The following is a 21,125-nucleotide window of genomic DNA, read 5'->3' on the forward strand; positions in this document are numbered from 1 at the left end:
ACAGTTTGAGGCAGCAGTGCATCTGAATACCAGTTGCTGGAAACCAAGGGGGGGGAGCGTACCTGTGCTCCATTCCTACCTGAAGGTTTACCATCGGTATGTGATTGGCCACTGTGAGACGAGGGAGGTCATGCTGGCTACGGGAGGCCTGGAAGGCCACCACGCGTCCTAGCAGAAGGCCACACCTTCCTCGCAGCCCCGATCCTCTCACCGGATGAAGGGGGGCTGCTTCGGCTATGGGAGGCCTGGAAGGCCACCACACTGCCTCGCAGAAGGCCTCGCCATACTCGTGGCCCCGATTCTCCTGCAAGATGAAGGGGGACTGCACTGGCCAACTCTACCTAGAGAGGCCAAGTATTGAACCCAAGACCATCACACATGAGACCAATGCCCTACCATTGAGCCCAAGGGTTACCCTCAGCCTGCTATATGCTATGTAAATCATTCCATCTAGAAGTAATCCCACTTAAATATTTCAATTGTTTTATTTTTAATAGCCTTAGAATCAGAATGGGGGAAGCAGGCTATATATGTCATTATTGATGTGTATTTATTGGTAACTGTGAATGTTGAAACCAGAAGAAGAGAAGTTACATAACTCCAACACGTTCCCAATATTTCATATATTTAAAAAGACCAGTCCTTTCTAGGATGGAGGTATGGGGAAAGTATTGCATTATCTGACTCATTCTTGTACAATGGTATTGTCAGGGCAGGACTTTGGGTGGAAGCCTGGGGTCCCACTAAGTGTAGGTGGGCAAAACCAGCAGGGCTTGCTTACCACATATGAACATAAGCAGGGGCGGGGCGTGGAACCCACCAGATTACCATCTATAGAGGAACCCCAGTAAGATAGGTCTGGGGTGGGTTGGGGGCTGTGTTAAAAAAATACCTGACTCCACCACTGCTCTTCCATCACACAATGCACCAAAGAGACCTGCAGTTTTGCACCCCATAGATTATAAATAATTACACCAGCGTCGTCGTCGCTGGGGTTGGTTCAAAGCGCTGGGCGTGAGCGCTTGTGTCAGGGCTGCTGTGAACTTGCCGCGTCCAGGCTCATGCATAATTCTTGCTAGGGCTGGGCTTCCCCCTTCGGCGTCTCCTCCCTCCAGCCAACTCTTAGCGAGGTCATTCCAATGAGAGCGAAGGAGGCGCTCAGACAAGGTCGCTTTTCCCCCCTCTCTCTTTTCTGGAGAAGACACCAGCTGAGCGCGAGAGGAGAGGAGTGTGGTGCTGAATTTAATCTGCCTTTGCCAGCCTCAAGGATATCCAGACTCTTATTATACAGCGTCCGCAGAAAGAGAGAGCAAGGCAGAGACAGACACCCCAAAGGAGAACAAGATCGATGCCACCGCTGAGGAGAGTCGTGTGATCAGGAAGCGTCTGGAGAGCGCGCGTCAGGGAGGTTTGGGAAAGGAGGAATCAGCACCTCGGACAGCTCCCCGCTGAAGCTTCCTTCGGGCTCTGCACGGCGGCAGCGGCGCTCTATCCGCTCCGGGCTTCCTCGACGCCCAGCACCGAGCAGCGCGAGAAATCTACCTCCCCGATCCATCAACTGGAGGCGCGCCCAGATTTAGGATCTCCGGCCCGGCTTGGAGAGAGAAGTACGCCCAGACTAGAGGCCACCCGGCCTTCACCGCTGTGGCTATATGCCTGCCCGCTGCTGCTGAAGAAGAGGACAAAAGTTTGCCGCGGAGGGGAGAGCCCTTCTCCTCCCTCTTCCCTTCCCCTTGGAGAAGGCGAATGCGTCGCTTTCGGAGCTGATTTGGTAGGAACGATGACCGAGCGAGGATGTGCACCAGCAGTCAGATCATCGGAGGCCTCCTGGTGCTCTCCGTGCTGGAGATAGGGCTGGGGGTCTCCAGCGTGGCCGTGGGGGCGGTCAGCTTCAGCCTGGCTCTTTCCGAGCGTGCGCCTCAGCTGGGAGACTCTTCTCCGGTATGGAGCGGGGTGTGTGTACGTTAGCCATTTCACTCTCTCTTTAACTCTTGATGGTGATGATGTTGTGCTCAGCGGGTGCTAATTTTCCATACGGCCCTTTCTCTAGCTTGCATGCTCAGTGCACTCTTGATATCTGCATGATCCATGTGTATAGACTGCTTCCTTTCTTCCCTTCCCTCCCCTCCCCTCCCAACCTATTTTAGGACAACATAACCTGAACTTTATTTGAACCCTCTAGCATAAAATCTCACACCCCACCTCAGCTGTCATCAGATTTATACCTGCAGACCACTGGGCTATGCCTTTGGCCATGGAAAAACCAACAATGGGGTGTAAAACTATTCCAGCTGCCCTGCTCCATGCAAAGCCATGGAGGAAGGATCATAGCTCAGTGGCAGAGTGTCCATCATGCATGCAGCTCCCAAGTGTCTCTAGGTAGGGCTGGGAAAACTCCTACCTGAAGCCCCAGGTCAGAGCAGATAATATTGAGCTAGATGGACCAATGGTCTGACTTGGTCTAAGGGGGCTGGGTGGGCCAGCAGAAGTCCAGGACCCCATGCAGCAGAATAAGCAGAAGACTCCCAAATGGAACAGGGGTGGCTTAACACTTTGGAAGTAAGCAAAGTAATGCACATTGCCATCTTAAGCCAGCCCCCCCCCAGATGTTTATGTCTAAAATTATCTAGTTGCACCATTGTGCAAAGGACCAGGTGGTAGTCCAAAGACAGAAAAGGTATTTCCAAATGATGCCAAGGACATGACTTAGACTGCATATTTCTGAAAGAATGAAAAGGAAGCATATTTTTGCAGCATTACATCATTTTATTGTGATCAGGGTAGAGCAACTGCACCTTTTAGTCAGGATTTTACCAGGAACTGAAAATGTGGACAAAGTCAGTCAACATTCAAGCATATTCACAATTAATTTTGACATCATATGTTGTTTTGTTGAAATCACTTACCACCACCACTTTAAATATCAGTAAATCAAAGATTGACACCTCAGCTTCAGTAGAGGGTGTCTTCTTCTTCTTCTTCTTCTTCTTCTTCTTCTTCTTCTTCTTCTTCTTCTTCTTCTTCTTCTTCTTCTTCTTCTTCTTCTTCTTCCATCCATTGTAACTATTTGTTGAATGAAAGTACATTGTACTGTTTTATATTGCAATTCATGAGACTGGCATCCAATGTGCTTCAGAGCTCAGCTTTAGGCACCCTTCTCCTAAACATAATCTTTGGAAACCGGTCCTATTAATTTAAATGGAATTTGGTGCAACCCAAACAAAACTAAGTAGGTTTAATTCCCATTCAGTTGAATTGAATTTTAAATCTCAGTTACATTATTAAATCCAACTGAGTGGGATAGGACTTAAGTATGTGTAATTTTCAATGTTATGCCCAGCATGGCTAACATTGTGGTGCATGGTAATAATCATCAATGCAGCCATCATGGAGTAGCAGTGGAGTTTTCAGCTGAAATTAGTTAGGTTACAGTGGGGTATGCTGACCAATGATTTCACTTACATTCATATAAAAAGCATAGCATACAAAGGTACATTTCCTCACTGGTTCTGTTTAAATCATTGGAAAGCAAAGCAAATGTGACCTGTATTAGGATTCATAATTTTAACTGAATAAGAACTTTAAAACTTAAAGAGAAACGAAGTGAAAAAATATTAGAATCATATAGACATATACTGGTCAAATAAAAGAAACGATGCACAAGGTGCACCATTTCCTCTGATCTTAGACTAAATAGCTGCATATTTCTGTTTTGAAATGTCTAGTTAGTATATTTACCTACATGTTAGTACATGTATCTTGGAAAGTAACAGCAGCACATTAATTAAGCTGCTGAGCCACAGAAGAAGCACTGATAGATTGTGGTAAGAGCTTTCACATTTTCACAATTTCACACTTTCAGGTGGCCCGAGTATAATAGTGGGCATGTGTGTGGGGAGGTATAGCTTTCTGAAGAGCAGGTTGGATCCAACCCAAATTATTTGCACTTAGATCCCAATGAAATCAATGGGAATTAAGTTCCAACAAACTTGGGTTGGATTCAACCCTGTGGCTTTTGTCAGACTAGGAGTAATCATTAAACCTTTGAATGGCAGTGCTCAGCTGAAGAAGCAGCTGTGGACAAAAATACCGACACTGATAATTTTATGGGTATAGACAATTAGATAATTAGGTGCAGATTCATATTAGCTTAGTGAGTTTCCTGCCTCATTGTGAGCCTGGAAATGTTCTACTGTTACAAAGTTTTATTGGGTAAGGATCTTGCATATTTTTAATCTATTTCTGGGCTTCCTTGCTAGTTGCCTCTGTGCATACCCATATGAGTACACCTTAAAAAAAATCATATATGAACAGCCTGATCTAGAACATGGTTAAAACTCATGATGGAGTCATCCAACCATATTAATTTGCAGCTATCTTATTCCACGTGGATAGTACACACATAGCAGGGTACACAACATACAGGACGTATGGGACATTTCCACAAGCCTGGGTTCTGGGTGGATGCCTAACTTAAAAATGTGCCATGCTGTATGGTTTTGTGACTGCATCCTCAAGTATTTGGTTTCAAGCTCACCTTTGCTAAACTGTCATTGTTTTCCCACAAGGGTGAGATCTCTGCCTTTTTCAAGAACTGCAAGGGGTATGAGCTGATTGATGCAGTTAGATGTACCCTACTCAATGGCTTCTAAGAGAGCTAATTCATACAGTCAGCTTCCTCACATGATCCTGGCCAGGTTGTAACCCTATCAATGGCGCAGCAAGCTTTCTGAGACCACTGTGTCTGTTCTGTAAATGTGCTCTGTGGTTGGTCTTACAATCTCATCTTAGACATATTTGCTCCGAAGAAAGCCATATTGAATTCATTGAGATTCATGTGCAAGTAAGCATGCTTGTAACTGCAGAATTAGGCTTGAAACTGAATGGTTTTGTTTTAATTGCAATAATTTCAGGTATCAGAGGGAGAATAGGTCAGTTAGGGTGGGATGAATTGCTTCAAACTTCTGAAGAGCACACCCATTAGAGGAAAGCTGATTTTTATGCACTCTTCCTAAAAATAACATAACATGGAAATTTAATTAAAGGCCTTTGACCCACTTCTGCCTCCAAATAGCTGCAACTAGATGGGAGCCCAGTTTCACACATAAGTGGCTAAAGGGAAGGTTACTATGGAAACCTTAGCTCAGAATATCCTGCTTTGTGTAGATTGAAATCATGCACATCTCTATTACACATATTGTCTCACCAACCACAATATCCTATTAAGCTGCCAAATGATATATTTGCTTTTATTTGTTTACTGCCAAGCACCTTTAGCCACCTTTTCTATTCTAAAAGAACACTCAAAGTGGCTAAACATTTATAAAGCAGAGAATAGCAGTTGAATGCACCATCACCACCAGTAAAGGTTTAAAAAAATTACCCCAACATTGTTACCCTGTAATTCAGATACAGTTTAAAAGTATCTCAAAAGCCAACTGTAATAAATATATTTTCACAAGGTGAGCAGAAATGGGACTAGGCAGACTTCCTTATGGAGGGTGTTTCATAACTTTGGGATTCCATAACTTTGGTGTTTATACAGTCTCATTGCTGTAAACTAATTTATATTGACAACAATGGTATGCAGTATAGCCATAGTTGCAATGTGTGACTCCAGTCCACAGCAGTATTTTTTTGCATAAGCAAGCCCATTATTGAAATTGAGGTCACATTTGTGCAGAGTTCTGATGCACAAGATAGTATTATTGCTAACTGCCTTCATGGATTAAAAAAAAATGGTTCATGGTCAGTAGCAGACCCACCAAGATCAATGGAACTGTTCATACCGTCAGTGCTAATTGCCTGCATAATGATAAGGGTCATGTATGAGTGGAAACTTGTTCATAACTGAAGACTAGTTGGAAACATACTGTGAGATGCAGACTTTGAGGTATTGGGCATATTCTTACAGAAATTGGCTGTATCTTAATTACAAGTAATATCAAAAGATGTGGTAGACAAAGCTTATTACACTTCCTGAATACCCAAGTCATCTGGGTGGAGCAATGTTGGCATCATTAAATTGATTTAGAAATCTTGGGGCAGAAAAGCCATATAAGAATTTTAGGCTCTTGCTCACTTTGGTACATAATCCAAAGACTGTCAGGCTGCAACCATGAAAAACATTATTTTAAAAGAAAGAAAACCAGATATTATTTGATATTTAATGGGAGCCACTTCAGTCATACCATATAGGACTGGGGGGACCTGTGACTCTCCAGATATTGTTAGACTCCCAACCCCCCGTCAGCCTCAAGCAAAATGCTCAATGGCGATGGGTGATGGGAACTGCAGACCAACATCTGGAGGGTGCTCATCTCTGTATTCATGATAGGGATATTAGACCTAGAAGACCCTTGGTACCAAGGATGGTTCAAAGATGCTAAAAATTCATGGCTTTGCTTGGATGAGAGTAGCCAACACTTAGAAAGATATGAAGCTGTCTCATACTAAATCTAGTTCAGTATGGTCTTGACGCTAAGGGCTTGGGTGAATATCTTGCCAGCTCTTCTACCAGCTGTCTTTTAAGTGAACCTGGGACTTCTGAACCCAAAGTATTTTGGAAACAAGAGGAAAGAGTCATTCTATGCAAACATGTGGGAGCAAGCTGCATTGACCACAGTGGGACTTAGAATCATAGAATCATAGAGTTGGAAGAGACCACAAGGGCCATTGAGTCCAAGCCCCTGCCAAGCAGGAAACACCATCAGAGCACTCCTGACATATGGTTGTCAAGCCTCTGCTTAAAGACCTCCAAAGAAGGAGACTCCACCACACTCCTTGGCAGCAAATTCCACTGTCGAACAGCTCTTACTGTCAGGAAGTTCTTCCTAATGTTTAGGTGGAATCTTCTTTCTTGTAGTTTGGATCCATTGCTCCGTGTCCGCTTCTCTGGAGCAGCAGAAAACAACATTTCTCCCTCCTCTATGTGACATCCTTTTATATATTTGAACATGGCTATCATATCACCCCTTAACCTCCTCTTCTTCAGGCTAAACATGCCCAGCTCCCTTAGCCGTTCCTCATAAGACATTGTTTCCAGGCCTTTAACCATTTTGGTTGCCCTCCTCTGGACACGTTCCAGTTTGTCAGTGTCCTTCTGGAACTGTGGTGCCCAGAACTGGACACAGTACTCCAGGTGAGGTCTGATCAGAGCAGAATACAGTGGCACTATTACTTCCCTTGATCTAGATGCTATACTCCTATTGATGCAGCCCAGAATTGCATTGGCTTTTTTAGCTGCTGCGTCACACTGTTGGCTCATGTCAAGTTTGTGGTCAACCAAGACTCCTAGATCCTTTTCACATGTACTGCTCTCAAGCCAGGTGTCACCCATCTTGTATTTGTGCCTCTCATTTTTTTTGCCCAAGTGCAATACTTTACATTTCTCCCTGTTAAAATTCATCTTGTTTGTTTTGGCCCAGTTCTCTAATCTGTCAAGGTCGTTTTGGTCGTTTTGAAGTGTGATCCTGTCCTCTGGGGTGTTAGCCACCCCTCCCAGTTTGGTGTCATCTGCAAATTTGATCAGGATGCCCTTGAGTCCATCATCCAAGTTGTTGATAAAGATGTTGAATAAGACCGGGCCCAAGACAGAACCCTGTGGCACCCCACTAGTCACTCTTCTCCAGGATGAAGAGGAACCATTGATGAACACCCTTTGGGTTCGGTCAGTCAGCCAGTTACAAATCCACTGAGTGGTAGCATAGTCAAGACCGTATTTTACCAGCTTCTTTACAAGAATATCATGGGGCACCTTGTCGAATGCCTTGCTGAAATCAAGGTAGGCTACATCCACTGCGTTCCCTTCATCTACCAGGCTTGTAATTCTGTCAAAAAATGAGATCAGGTTAGTCTGACATGACTTATTTTTCAGAAATCCATGCTGACTATTGGTGATCACAGCATTCCTTTCTAGGTGCTCACAGACTGTTTGCTTAATGATCTGCTCCAGAATCTTCCCGGTAATTATTTGGGTCCTCTGTTTCCCCTTTTTGAAAATAGGGACAACATTTGCCCTCCTCCAGTCTGCCGGGACTTCGCCTGTTCTCCAGGAATTCTCAAAGATGACTGTCAGTGGTTCTGAGATCACATCTGCCAGTTGTTTTAATACTCTTGGATGCAGTTCATCTGACCCTGGAGACTTGAATACATCTAAACTAGCCAAGTATTCTTGTACTATCTCCTTAGTTATTCTGGGCTGTGTTTCCTCTGCTGAATCATTTGCTCCAAATTCTTCAGGTCGGGCATTGTTTTCTTTATCGGAGAAGACTGAGGCAAAGAAGGCATTGAGGAGTTCAGCCCTTTCTGTGTCCCCTGTTTGAATTTCACCATCTTCTCTTCTGGGTGACCCCACTGTTTCTTTGTTCTTCCTTTTGCTACGGACATACCTATAAAAGCCTTTTTTGTTGCTTTTAACCTCTCTAGCAAGCCTGAGTTCATTCTGTGCTTTAGCTTTTCTGACTTTGTGTCTACATGTGCTGGCTATTTGTTTGAATTCCTCTTTGGTGGTCCCCCCCCCTTTTCCATTTTTTGTACACATCCTTTTTTAATCTTAACTCAGTTAAAAGTTCTTTAGATAGCCACCCTGGCTTCTTTAGGTACCTTCCATGTTTCCGTCTCATTGGTATTGCCTGAAGTTGTGCTTTTACTATCTCCCTCTTAACAAACTCCCAGCCATCATGAACTCCCTTTCCTTTTAGTATCACTGTCCATGGGATCTCACCCAGCACTTCCCTTGGCTGCTCCTTTCCGCTGTATAGTAAACTTCAGAAGAGCATGATCACTCGTGCCTAATGATCCTTCCACTTCTACCCCACTAACCAGGTCATCAACATTGGTTAGTACCAGATCTAAAATGGCTGTTCCTCTTGTTGCTTCTCCCACTTTCTGGACAATGAAGTTGTCTGCAAGGCCAGTGAGGAATCTGTTTGATCTTATGCTCTTGGCTGAGTTTGACATCCAACAAATATCCGGGTAATTGAAGTCCCCCATTACTACTATCCCCCTTCCTTTTGCATGCTTGGCCATCTGTTCCAGGAAGGCATCACCTATGTCCTCCGTTTGGCTTGGGGATCTATAGTAAACTCCCACAATGAGGTCCCTGTTATTCTTCTCTCCCTTAATTTTGACCCAAATGCTCTCACTTTGGCTTTGAGGTTCTAAATCTTGGATCTCTTCACAGGTATACACATCCCTGACATATAACGCCACTCCTCCTCCTTTCTTGTCTGGTCTGTATCTCTGAAATAGATTGTATCCCTCCATTATTACATTCCAATCATGGGACTTATCCCACCAGGTTTCAGTGATGCCTATTATGTCATATTTAGTTTGCTGTACCAAGAGCTCAAGCTCATCTTGTTTATTTCCCATGCTTTGTGCATTAGTGTACAGATATTGAAGTCCATTAATCATTCCCCCGTGTCTCTTATTTAAGGATTTTTTCCTCCCACCACTAGGTCTGCGTGCTGTTTGCTCCATTTGGTCTATGACATTTGGATGATCATCTTCATCAATTGATAGACTCCTACCTTCAGGAGCACTGTCTCCCTCCCCCACATTAGTCAGTTTAAAGCCCTCCTGATGAGGTTTCTGAGATTTTTGGCAAAAACATTCCTCCCAACCATTGTGAGGTGCATCCCATCGCTTGCCAGAAGTCCATCTTCAAGAAACTGCAGTCCGTGATCTAAGAATCCAAACCATTCCTGTTTACACCATTTGTGAAGCCAGCTGTTCACTTCCACTATTTTTCCCTCTCTCCCTGGGCCACGTCGTTCAACTGGGAGGACAGATGAGATGATTATTTGTGCATTTAATTGCTTCAATTTCCTGCCCAGAGCCTCGTAGTCTCTTTTGATCTTCTGGAGGCTATTGCTTGCAGTGTCATTGGTTCCCACATGAACCAAAAGGGGTATTTTTCAGTGGGTTTTATGATTCCTTGCAGTCGTTCAGTTACATCTTGGATCTTAGCCCCGGGGAGACAGCACACTTCCCGAGACATCTTGTCAGGCCCACAGATCCCTGCTTCTGTTCCCCTCAGTAGGGAATCCCCTATCACCACTACTCGCCTCCTCTTAGGTTTGGTCGGGGTTTTTTCCGTGAGCTGTCCGTTCCAAGGTCACCTGCACATTCCCTGAGGACTGACTTTGCTGCTCGTCTTCATATACCTGATCGACTGTAATGAGGGAGAGATCCTCAAATGGAGTCTGCTCTTCGTCTTCCATGCTAGGGGAGAGGACCTCAAAGCGATTGTGTATTTCTAAACAATCAGAGCGAACCCTAGGCCTCCTACGTCTTTGAGTCACGTTTCTCCATATATCTGGCTCCTGTGTTGGTGAACTAGCCTCCTTCTCAGGGGAGTCCCCTATCTCCTCCTTGGTGGAGACGGTGTGCTCTGTTGCTTCCAAGAAGAGCTCCAGCTCTCTAATTCTTTGGAGCGTAGCTACACGTTCCTCCAGTTGCTGGACTTTGTCTTCTAAGAGGGCAATCAACATGCAATTGCTGCAGGTAAAGCTGCCTGCAACCTTTGGCAAGATGGCAAACGTTGCGCAGGAACCGCAGGCGACTGCAGCTGTTCCCTCACCCTCCATCTTGAGAACGTGTCGTTGGGGGTGGCTACAGCGGTCCTCCATGATAAAAAGCGGGAAGACAGGACAAATAACTCCCCCCCCCCAAAAAAACCTAGGTCTCCCCCAACAAACGTTTGAGACTTGCTCCCCTAAATCTAAAAGATGGATCAAACTGCGTGCGCCGCTAGGTGCGCGCTGCTGCCCTGCAAGCTCTGATAAGCTCCTCCCACAGCTAATCACCTGCCTCAACAGAAACCCTGCCCCCTCTGACCCTTGCACAGGGAGAGCAGCTAATCAGCCACAAAGAAACACACACAAACAAGAAAACCCTTTTTGCTCCTTCTTTAGCTGCTGCCCTGCTAAACTTGCTTCTAAACAAACATGTGTGGGATTGCTCTGTTCATGTCTATTGAAACGAATTTGTGTGGACTGTCAAAATATAGAGCTCTACTCCCATAAGGAACCTCAGAACAGAATGGTTACACTAATTACAAATGTGAGAACTAATGAGTTTTCCAAGCTCAAGGGCAGAAAGGTTAATATATCCGAGAAGAGAGAAATGAAAGGAAAAGAAATACATTAAAATATGTAGTAAAATATATTATGGATCTTCTGCTTCTGTCCACCTAATATTTCTGGAGTTGAAATTTGGCATGGTTCTCACTCTATAAGAAATCAATTTCAGTTAAGGCAACAGATATTGGAAGAAGAGCCTAGTTATATGGCAACAACCTAAAATCAATCACTCAGTTAATCTCATCTGTGTGGAAACCCTTATCTTGCTTGTGATATAGATGAAGATATGTCTGTCCTCTCTGTTATACAAGTGGATAAAAGACTGAAATACAAAAACTCTTTGAATCCAGCCGTTGTATGCGGCCTTTCCATTTGTATTACTTGTCATAGTCATACAACGTGAGATGTAATTAGTCCTTTGAGGTGAATAGAAATGCTGCTAGATTTGACTTTTTAAAAAATCTACTACTCACACGGAATGAGCTGGTTCTCCATAGAAACGGGAGAACCAATAGCATGAGCGTATTGAGCACACAGGCATACACTGCGAAGAGAGTGACAGCATGCATACAAATCGCCTCTACACACAGAGGAAGGCATGCAAGCATGCATCCACCAAAAAGGAAGAATAAATCTGCTTTAAAAAAAAAAAATCATCCTGAATTATGTAAGTCACATCAGTGGTAGTGCATGTGCTAGCTACTAACTTCAAAAGTGCCATAATGATTCAGTGTTTTGATTTCTCAAACAAGAAGTGCCCAGGCTAAAAACTGTCTTGGATCTAGACAGGCCTTTCTTCTCATTTCGGATGTTTGAGAGGACTGCTGGCGGTGGTTCCCTGTGGTGCTTGGAAGTCACTCTGTTCATTAACAAGAGAGACACCCACCCACTTGCTCACTTGCTCTCTTCTTCACTTCCTCTGATTCTGGGCTGAGCCCCGACTCCATGGCGTAGCAGGCCAGGGAGGAAGCGCCACCATTTATCACACAGCAAGGATGATGATGTCATTTCCTGGAGGGGGGGTATGATTGGCCAATCCTCTTCATGCCAACCATTTCATTAATCAATCAATCAATCAATCAATCAATCAATTAATTAATGAGATTTAATATCCTGCTTCATCAACAAAAAACCCCTCTAAGCAGTTTACATAAAACAATATAAAAGGTTCATTGAACAATTCTGATCAAATCAAATGTTAAAAGCAAGGTATCCAAACAAAAATAAAAGCAGAAGTTTTAAAAGAAATATACATAATGCAGGAAACTCACAGCCTATGCGGGATTATGGTCATACTAAATAATGACTAAAACCGAAATCTTGTATAGTCAAAATGCATTGAGTTCAGTGGTGGGCAGGATTGCCAAAGTTATTTTCCCCCAAAAGCTGTCCCCTTTCCACTCCCTTTAAAAAAAGAAATTCCCCATGTGCGTAAAGCTCAATGTGCAGAAGCTAAGTGCACATAAGGTGTGGGTTTACTGTAAAACCACATAACAAAATGATGTGCTACCCTGGGCTCCTTTGGGAGGAAAGGCAGAATGTAACTTTAATACATAAGCAAATATTAAAAATACATGTATGAGTAGCTTTGATCTTTATTTTATTTTTTTTAATTTGTAGCAGGTGCTGAAAACAATACAGTGAAGGCTCCTACCTAACATTAATGGGCAGGGACTTCCAGAGAGTAGGTGCTGCCACAGTGAAGGATCTTTTCCTTGTAGATGTGATATTTATAAAAGTGCTGCTTCCACAGATCAAAGTAATCAAGTGGGCACATATGGGGTAAGGCTATCCTTCAAGTAAACTGGTCCCAAGCTGTTGAGAGCTTTAGATATGACCATACTGTGTAATAGCTTATATGCCATAATACCAGTAGCACCTTGAATTTGGCTCGGTAAGAAATCAGCAGCTGTGCAGATCTCTGGGCAGGGGTGTAATATGCTGACAGGGTCTCGTTCCTGTCAGAAATCATGCTGCAGTATTCTGCACTGATTGCAGTTTCTGGGCCAAACTCAAAGGAAGCTCTATATACTGGACTGCATTGCACTAACACAGTCTTGAATTAGTGGGATCAAGCTCTCCCAGTCCAGGGAAGGTTGCAACTGTTGTACCAGTTGTTAAAGAAGCTGTTCTCAAAGAGAGAAACTCACTAAGTAGGCGAAGCAGACATAGAGATGGGTCATATTAGCATGAATATGCCACTTTATTTTTTGAAAAACTCCCAAGTCACTTTGTTATGGTAACCAAAATGCTGCAAAATAGCTCGCAAGCATTTGAGTCAGAACTGTCCATCAGGCTGGATAATAAGCAAAAGTGTGTGAGAGAGAGAGAAAGAGAGAAAGAGAGAAAGAGAGAGAGAGAGAGAGAGAGAGAGAGAGAGAGAGAGAGAGAGAGAGAATTTAGTTTGATATTGAAGCTGTAGTGTCTGCACTGGTAAAAAAAAATCATTTTCAGGATGAATCATTTTTTGAGAATTAATTTCAGAAGATGCCTAGCTATTGGGGTTGTCATGAAAAGTACCTGAACTTATTCCCTGTATTTATTATATATCTGTCCACCTTTTCTCCAAAGAGCTCAAGGTGCCATAAATGGTTCTCTTCCTCCCCATTGTACCTGCACAACAGCTCTGTGAGGTAGGCTAGGCTGAGAGTGGATAACTGGTCCGGTGAGCTTCATGGCTGAGTAGGGATTTGAACCCTGGTCCCACTGGTCCTAGTCTAGCACAATAACCACTGTACCACACTGACATGGCCTCACAATTTATCACTACTGCACTTCTTGGCATCTTTAAAAAAAGGCACTGGAACTGAGTCCCCACAACCCTGGTTCAAAATAAAGAAAATTGATTTAAATTTAACATATTCAAAAAAAAGTGCACACAATAATATCCAACAAGTAAGAAACAAAATAACCTCATCTCTTTCACATTGCTGCTCAGCACATGGACAGCTTGCTGTACAGCACATTCATGGCATGGATGTCAAAGCCCCACCTGCAGCCATCTACCCATTCATACTGCAGCTGGGCTCACCACTACTCTTATTTGCTTTCACTTCAGTGCACCAACTACAATCTGAGCCAGAGATGCGGGAGAAAATTAATCCGGTTTGCATTTGAAAATGAAGCTATCAAATGCACATGTTCCAAAACTGCCTGAGAACTGAAACTCAGTGATCTTTTGCAATGTTCTCTTCTCTGATTTTGCAGGGCAGTTCCCCAGCCAAACGATGTTTACAACATTGCATGTGCTAGGGGAGATGGTGCATAAAAACAGATACATTTGCGAAAACGGCACATAATGTGCATTGTCTTAGGATAAACTGTTTGCAAAAGTGCGTGCAAAAACGGCACACAGCGGTGTTTATTCAGAGAAATCAGTACTAAAATGCTGGTGAATTTTCGGGAGGATTTTTTTTGAAAATCTCAAATTGCTGCAGAAATTTGGGGAAGCCAATTTAAGAAGAGAAAACTGAGAAACCGAGCTAGACCCATGAGCAAAGGTCTCATATGAGCCCATTGCAGGGAAGTGGTGGAAACATCTGGTCTTGTGCCAGAAGGGAATCCTAACTGGTGGTCTGAACAGAAGGGGGGCAGGTAGTTTGCCTGGAGAAGATATGGTGACTGGGATTAGACTGCATTAGTGGTTGTGTGAACTGATGCTCGGCCGCACACGCAAATGGGAAGAAAGGTAGCTAGAGGGAGAGGTGGGGAGGGAAAGAGAATGATGTTAATGGCATTATTATGTCATCTGATAACAGCATTCTCTGAGCAGCTTACTATAATAACGTTAAAGTACAATTGCTTTCATGAGTTATTAGGTTCTGCTAAATTAATAACCACTGCTAGACTGATCACTCTTTGTCTAGTTCTCTTGCAAAATCATCCAAGCTACCAAACAGTGCCTGAGAGAGTAAGGTAAAGGTAAAGGGACCCCTGACCATTAGGTCCAGTCGTGACCGACTCTGGGGTTGCGGCGCTCATCTCGCTTTACTGGCCGAGGGAGCCGGCGTACAGCTTCCAGGTCATGTGGCCAACATGACTAAGCCGCTTCTGGAGAACCATAGCAGCGCACGGAAATGCCTTTACCTTCCCGCCGGAGCGGTACCTATTTATCTACTTGCACTTTGATGTGCTTTTGAACTGCTAGGTTGGCAGGAGCAGGGACCGAGCAACGGGAGCTCACCCCGTCACGGGGATTTGAACTGCCGACCTTCTGATTGGCAAGTCCTAGGCTTTGTGGTTTAACCCACAATGCCACCCACGTCCCACGCCTGAGAGAGTACCTGAAGGCAAAAGCTGGACATAGTCTTCCTCTTTGCCAACTTTCTCTGCTAACCTGGGATCTGTTCTCTTAGATCATGGGTTGGCAAACTAAGGCCAGCCCAATTGCCTTCTGGATCCAGCCCGTGGATGGTTCAGGAACCACCACGTGGATCAGCGTGGGGATTCTGATCGTTCGGGCTGCACCATCCCCCCACCCCGTCTCCCTCCAAAGTCTAACTTGTGTGTGAATGTTAAGGAAGAAGGCTTATGTAATAGCAAGCACACACACAAAGCAAACCTGCTAACTTATTGACAGTTAAGCATTTATGCCACTCATACAGAAAGCCCTGATGACTCACTTCTGAAATGAGTGACAAATGAGTGGCATTCAAATGCCAAAACTGATCCAATGATTATTCATTCTCTGAATCTTCTCTCTGGTTTAGTCACCTCTCGGTCTGCCTACAGTAAACCCAGTTAGGCTCCTTTACAGAGAAACTAGCTGCACCTAATTTCATTGAATGAAATCAGTGGTATTTTAGGTGCTCTTCAGACAAGAGACACAGATGTGTGGTAGCCCCTTTTTTGTGTGACACAATCCCATCTGGTGATTGGGATTCTGTATAGTCACAGCCCCAGCTGCATGGAATTGCTTCAGAGAAAAGCAGTCTAAAGGCGGTGGCAGCTGAGAATAAGGGCACCTTAGTCACAACTGATCTAAGTCACTGATTTCAATAGAACTTAGAAGCAATTAGCTCAGAAACTTCCAAGCGCCCCTCTTTTCCAGGGACAGTCCTGGATTTACAGAAGCCACCCCAGTTTTTGATTTGATTCCAGAATGTCCCCCTTTTCCTTAGGACATCACTGTTTTTCATTGGAGAAATATTGGAGGGGATGGAGTTATGAGACCCCTGAGCCAAGGAGATAAGTAACTATACAACCTTTAGAAGACACCTGAAGGCAGACCTGTATAGGGAAGCCTTTTTAAAAAAAAAGTTAGATTTTTTAATTATGTTTTTATATATGTTGGAAGCATCCCAGATGGGACAACCCAGTTAGATGGGTGGGATATAAATAATTAAATTAGTATTTGTATTATTACTCCCTATTTTCATTGGAGAAATGTTGGAGGGTATGTTACCTTCCTCTGGATAGAAACCATAGTTTTTACATGGGGAATATCTACACTAGATGTGTCTTTTATGCGAGTTACTTGCAGGCTGATGCTATGCATTTTTCTTCCCAGGGACTTCAGTCAATTATGGGGGCATGGGAGGAGGGATGAGTTTCTAAAGCTTTCTGTCTTTCCAATGCTGCTGCTTCAGAGTGGCCAGAAGCCAAGAGCAGAGGCAATGGGGCATCTCAGAAAAGAGCTGCTGGAACAGCTTTGGCATTGGGCAAGCAAACTTCCTAGTACTATAAAAAGGTTGAAGGAGACCATCTTCCTTTGACCCTCATAACACATTTTCTTTTTCCGCTGCCTGTCCTCACGTTCCTGAATCCCACAGCCAGAATCTTGCGAATCATGGGTGGTGTGGGGATGCAGGGCTGAAGATCCCCCCATACACACTCCCATGATCTTCATTCATGGGTGCCCTGATTCACCTCCCTGATTAATTTATATATTTGGTTTTTACACGATGCTTCACAAAATAGCTTAACTCGGTTGGTTAGAGCGTGGTGCTGATAACATCAAGAATGCAGGTTCGATCTCCATGTGGGAAGGCTGCATATTCTGCTTTGCAGGGTTCTAAGATTCCCCCCAAATAGCCTGGTGGCCAATCTCTAAGACCTGATGGGCATAATCAGGCCAGTGGCCTGGAAGGTCCACACCAGTGCTTTGCACCAACCTAACCTGGATGTAACCAGAGTATGTTTTAACTGTGGCCAGAGATCATCTCCCCAAGAAGGGATATGGCTGACATGCTGGGCAAAGCTTATGGAAGGCACTACAAGCAGCAGTAGCCCAGCATCTAAACCAGGTGTAGGAAAGCTTTGGCCCTCCAGATGTTGCTGAACTGCAACTCCCATCAACCCCAGCAAGCATGGTTCATAGCCAGGGATGATACACAGTTGAACAACATCTGGGCTTCCACAAACCTGATATAAATGCTTCCCCCAAGCTTTGCACCTCTTTCTTAAGGGGCAGTGCAGCCCCATAACTAAGATTGACTCAACAGCATTCCCCAAATCATTGGCTGACAGTGCCTCTGCCTTATGTACAATGATCTTCAATTTTTTTTTATTTTTTTTTTAGCTTTCAACCAGCCTATTACCTTCAGGGTCTGCTTCCTAAGTTACGGAGAGTGTTCTCCGCAGCTTATGAAAGGAGAGACCTGGGTCTCAGCTCCTTGCCTCAGTTCCTCCCCTCTCTGCTCCAGACCCATTTTTTCTGCCAGCAAAGAATCTGCAGACAGACAAATCATAGCATTCAATAGATCTTCCAAGCACTTCCCGGGTTGCAGGCTGAATATATTTTAGTCGCTAGGAAAGAAATTGCCTGTAAGGGGATTTATGGCAGTCTTTTCGTTTTGGTTTAAGAAGCTCAAGTGGATCAGAACAAAGGCAATTCATTTCCAAACTACATCAGGAACTTATTGGATTAATGCACATTTCGGCCTGAATGGCCTCCCCAAGTAACTTTATGCAACCGTTTATTTTATTTTTTTGCCTCCAGTAATATCTAATGACAGTTTATTTGTAATTAGAGTTTATGCAGATTGTGACTTATGTCTTGCTAACCTGCTTTTTATGCAGACTGAGGATGTACACTGAGGAGTAATACACAAGTTAAAACAATCTGGGCAGAGGATGAGAATCATACTTGATAAAAGTAGTTGCTTCAGGCCAAACATGATCTGTGTCAGAAAATGTGCCTAGAAAAAAAATATGAGTGAGCAATTTTCCACTTGACCCACACTTTCTGCACATGGGTCAAAGTGGTTTCTCCCTTGCCCTGCTCCTTTCCCCCTAGGGAAAACCCATTTTCGCTTTAAATAGGAGCAAATGTCAATCCGGATAAAACCTGAATTGCTGTTTGTTCCAATAGAGCACTAAAGAGTGGTTTTCCCCGGGGGAAAGAGGAAGCATGGATTAGCCTTAAGTGTGTGTGTGTGTGAGAGAGAGAGAGAGAGAGAGAGAGAGAGAGAGAGAGAGAGAATGAATGAATGAATGGAGAAAGAGCTTTAAAATGCACCAGGAGAGAGCTGAACACCCCCTTTTGCACCTGGTAGGGCTCTGTAATTGAAAGTAACATGGAAGAAAGCTGGCAGGTGAGAACCAAGTTTGGAGAAGAAAAGGGTGACTAGGGGAGTCTGTGGTCCACCAGATGTTGGACTCCACTTTCCATCCATCAGTTGCAGCCTGTATGGTCAATAGTCAAGGATGGTGTAGTCCAACAATGTCTGGAGAGCCCCAGATTCTTCATCCCTGGTTCACCTACTTTTGTCTTTCCTGCCTATGCTGCACTTCAAGTCACTGCACACCCCTTAACTTTTCTATAAGATATTGGCAGGCTGAGTCTTGCTGCTGCTCTCCTGTATTATCGTGCCTGTAGCCTCACTGCTATAGGTGGAGATTCTTCTTATGTCACAAGATAGTTAGTTTGGGGTATAGGTGGTTCCAAATTACTGATCATCTAAGGAATTCTCCAGGCATCCTGTTTATTGAGAATTCAGCTCAATTAAGCTACACGAAGCTTACACCGAGGTTAGACTATGTCTACTGGAAAAGCTAATTGTGATGTGTCTATGTATCAATGATTGCATTCCATCAAGTGATCTACCACCAGAGAGCAGAAGTGCTTCCAAGCTTGAGGGGGACATAACAAGAGAGTCAGTGTGGTGAACCTCACTTCACTACAGAGTAATTTGCCATGTTGCAAGTACCACTGCTGCATTGTGGGTTGCTGGGCCCAGAGAACTACTCAGACGTGGTGACACCAACTAGTATCCATGCATGTGTGACATCTTACACAGTGTTGGGCTTAGGTATAACCAAGCACACTGGGTTCATCTTGGTTTTCCAACCATTAATATTTATAGACCACAGACCACTCTGACAGCATTTAGGTCTGGTGATATTTGAAACAGAATTGAACTTTTTCAGGAGGATGAGGTGGAATGTGTTGAATTTCCCTAGATTTTAAAATAATAATAATTGAGTGTTAATGTGAAACAGTTTTTCATGTGTAAGCACTGTATGGTGGTAAATTGGAGGAGGGGTTAAAATAGGGTTTCTACGATTTCTCTGTTGAGAATAAGAAACAAGTTGGACATGCAGTGCGATTCATGTAGCTATTCTTGGAAGTCCATTGAAGTATGTTCAATGATGCTTATTCCCAGGAAAATGTGCTGAAATCTAAATTCCCAGTTTTAGACTTTGTGCTTCAGTTTCTGCACTAAATACATCAGATTCATTTATTGAAATTCACTGTTTGACATTTTCTGTGCATGAAGATGCTTGACTTGTAGCATTTGGCTGACTTTTCCACATTAAGTATAATTGTGTTCATGGCCATTATTGCCACTGGTTGTCATTTCTTAAGGCTGAACTGAGAAGGAAAAGTAAAATCCATAGCCCTACCATTTTGGCCAGAAGTAAGAGGATGGCTGTAAAACATTTTTGCAAAAGGAGAAACATTCAATAGCTTTGCATGCACTCAAGGATAAATTCCTAGTCCAGATAAAGGTAAAGGGACCCCTGACCATTAGGTCCATTCGTGACCAACTCTGGGGTTGTGGCGCTCATCTCGCTTTATTGGCCGAGGGAGCCGGCGTTTGTCCACAGACAGCTTCCAGGTCATTTGGCCAGCATGACTAAGCCACTTCTGGCGAACCAGAGCAGCACACGGAAATGCCGTTTACCTTCCCGCTGGAGTGGTACCTATTTATCTACTTGCTCTTTGTGCTTTCAAACTGCTAGGTTGGCAGGAGCAGGGACCGAATAACGGGAGCTCACCCCGTCGCAGGGATTCGAACCGCCGACCTTCTGATCGGCAAGTCTGTGGTTTAACCCACAGTGCCACCTGTGTCCCTCAAGGATAGATATGACCTGCCAAAAGGGCAGGCTGTAGCTGACCTTGCAAACAGGCCTAGAAACAGACTTTCAGAGCAATCCTAACTATAGAATATCAGTGTAACAGGTTGGCATAGTTTGACTCATTCCAAGCTCCATCTGGGAGCCTCTGGAAGGGGCTGTTGCTGGCTGAGTCTGCAGGTGAATGTGGGCCTAAGTGTTGAGGATTGGGCCCTAGATGACAGGATGGAGTCGAACAGGGTTTTGAATAAGTGTAAGACACCCCTTTCCCTTTCCCACAACTCCTCAGAAGTTCCCCTTTTAAGGTGGCTGCAATGGAACGTTGACGTGGTTCCGAGTTTGCCGAATCCAAACTCTCATCCCAGCGGATTTTGGATTTGGTTTGTGCTGTTCCTAAATACAAAGATCCTGTCATCTAGATATAGCCACAGCTTTAAAAAAATGAATATTCTGCTATGGTTTTTATTGTTTTACAGCGCGGCAGGGTTGACGCTGCTGTTCTAGACTTTCAGTTATGACATATGTTCTTCTTGTTGTTACAGTTTCTGCTTTGTGGAGCGTGTGGAATACTGTGTGCCAAAAAAAAATCAGGACTTGTCGTAAGTTTTTGCATGACTTGTATTATGTATCAATAGATGAAATGCAAACTGTCGTGTGCCTTGAATTATTTACTGCTGCAAGACACCATGCTCCATCTCCAAAAGGACAGTGGAAAGTGCCCTTGGGAAAGGTAGGTAC

At 44.0% G+C, this 21,125-nt stretch overlaps 1 protein-coding gene across 5 annotated transcripts in view; it reads left to right on the plus strand.

Annotated features, from left to right (window-relative positions):
• The first annotated feature begins 553 nt into the window (after positions 1 to 553).
• The window catches only part of TMEM196 (transmembrane protein 196), a 29,555-nt gene continuing 8,983 nt past the window's right edge, over positions 554 to 21,125 (plus strand). The window contains exons 1-2 of one of the 5 annotated variants that reach the window (XM_081883461.1): positions 554 to 1,959; positions 20,930 to 20,986. In XM_081883461.1, the coding sequence (XP_081739587.1) occupies positions 1,795 to 1,959; positions 20,930 to 20,986 (222 nt within the window). In that variant the 5' untranslated portion in view covers positions 554 to 1,794. The remainder of the gene's footprint in view (positions 1,960 to 20,929; positions 20,987 to 21,125) is intronic. The other 4 variants (XM_081883459.1, XM_081883460.1, XM_081883457.1 and 1 more) reach the window with 4 other exon arrangements.

The sequence above is a fragment of the Podarcis melisellensis genome (assembly GCF_964234715.1).
Source record: "Podarcis melisellensis genome assembly, chromosome: 12".
NCBI lineage: Eukaryota > Metazoa > Chordata > Lepidosauria > Squamata > Lacertidae > Podarcis > Podarcis melisellensis.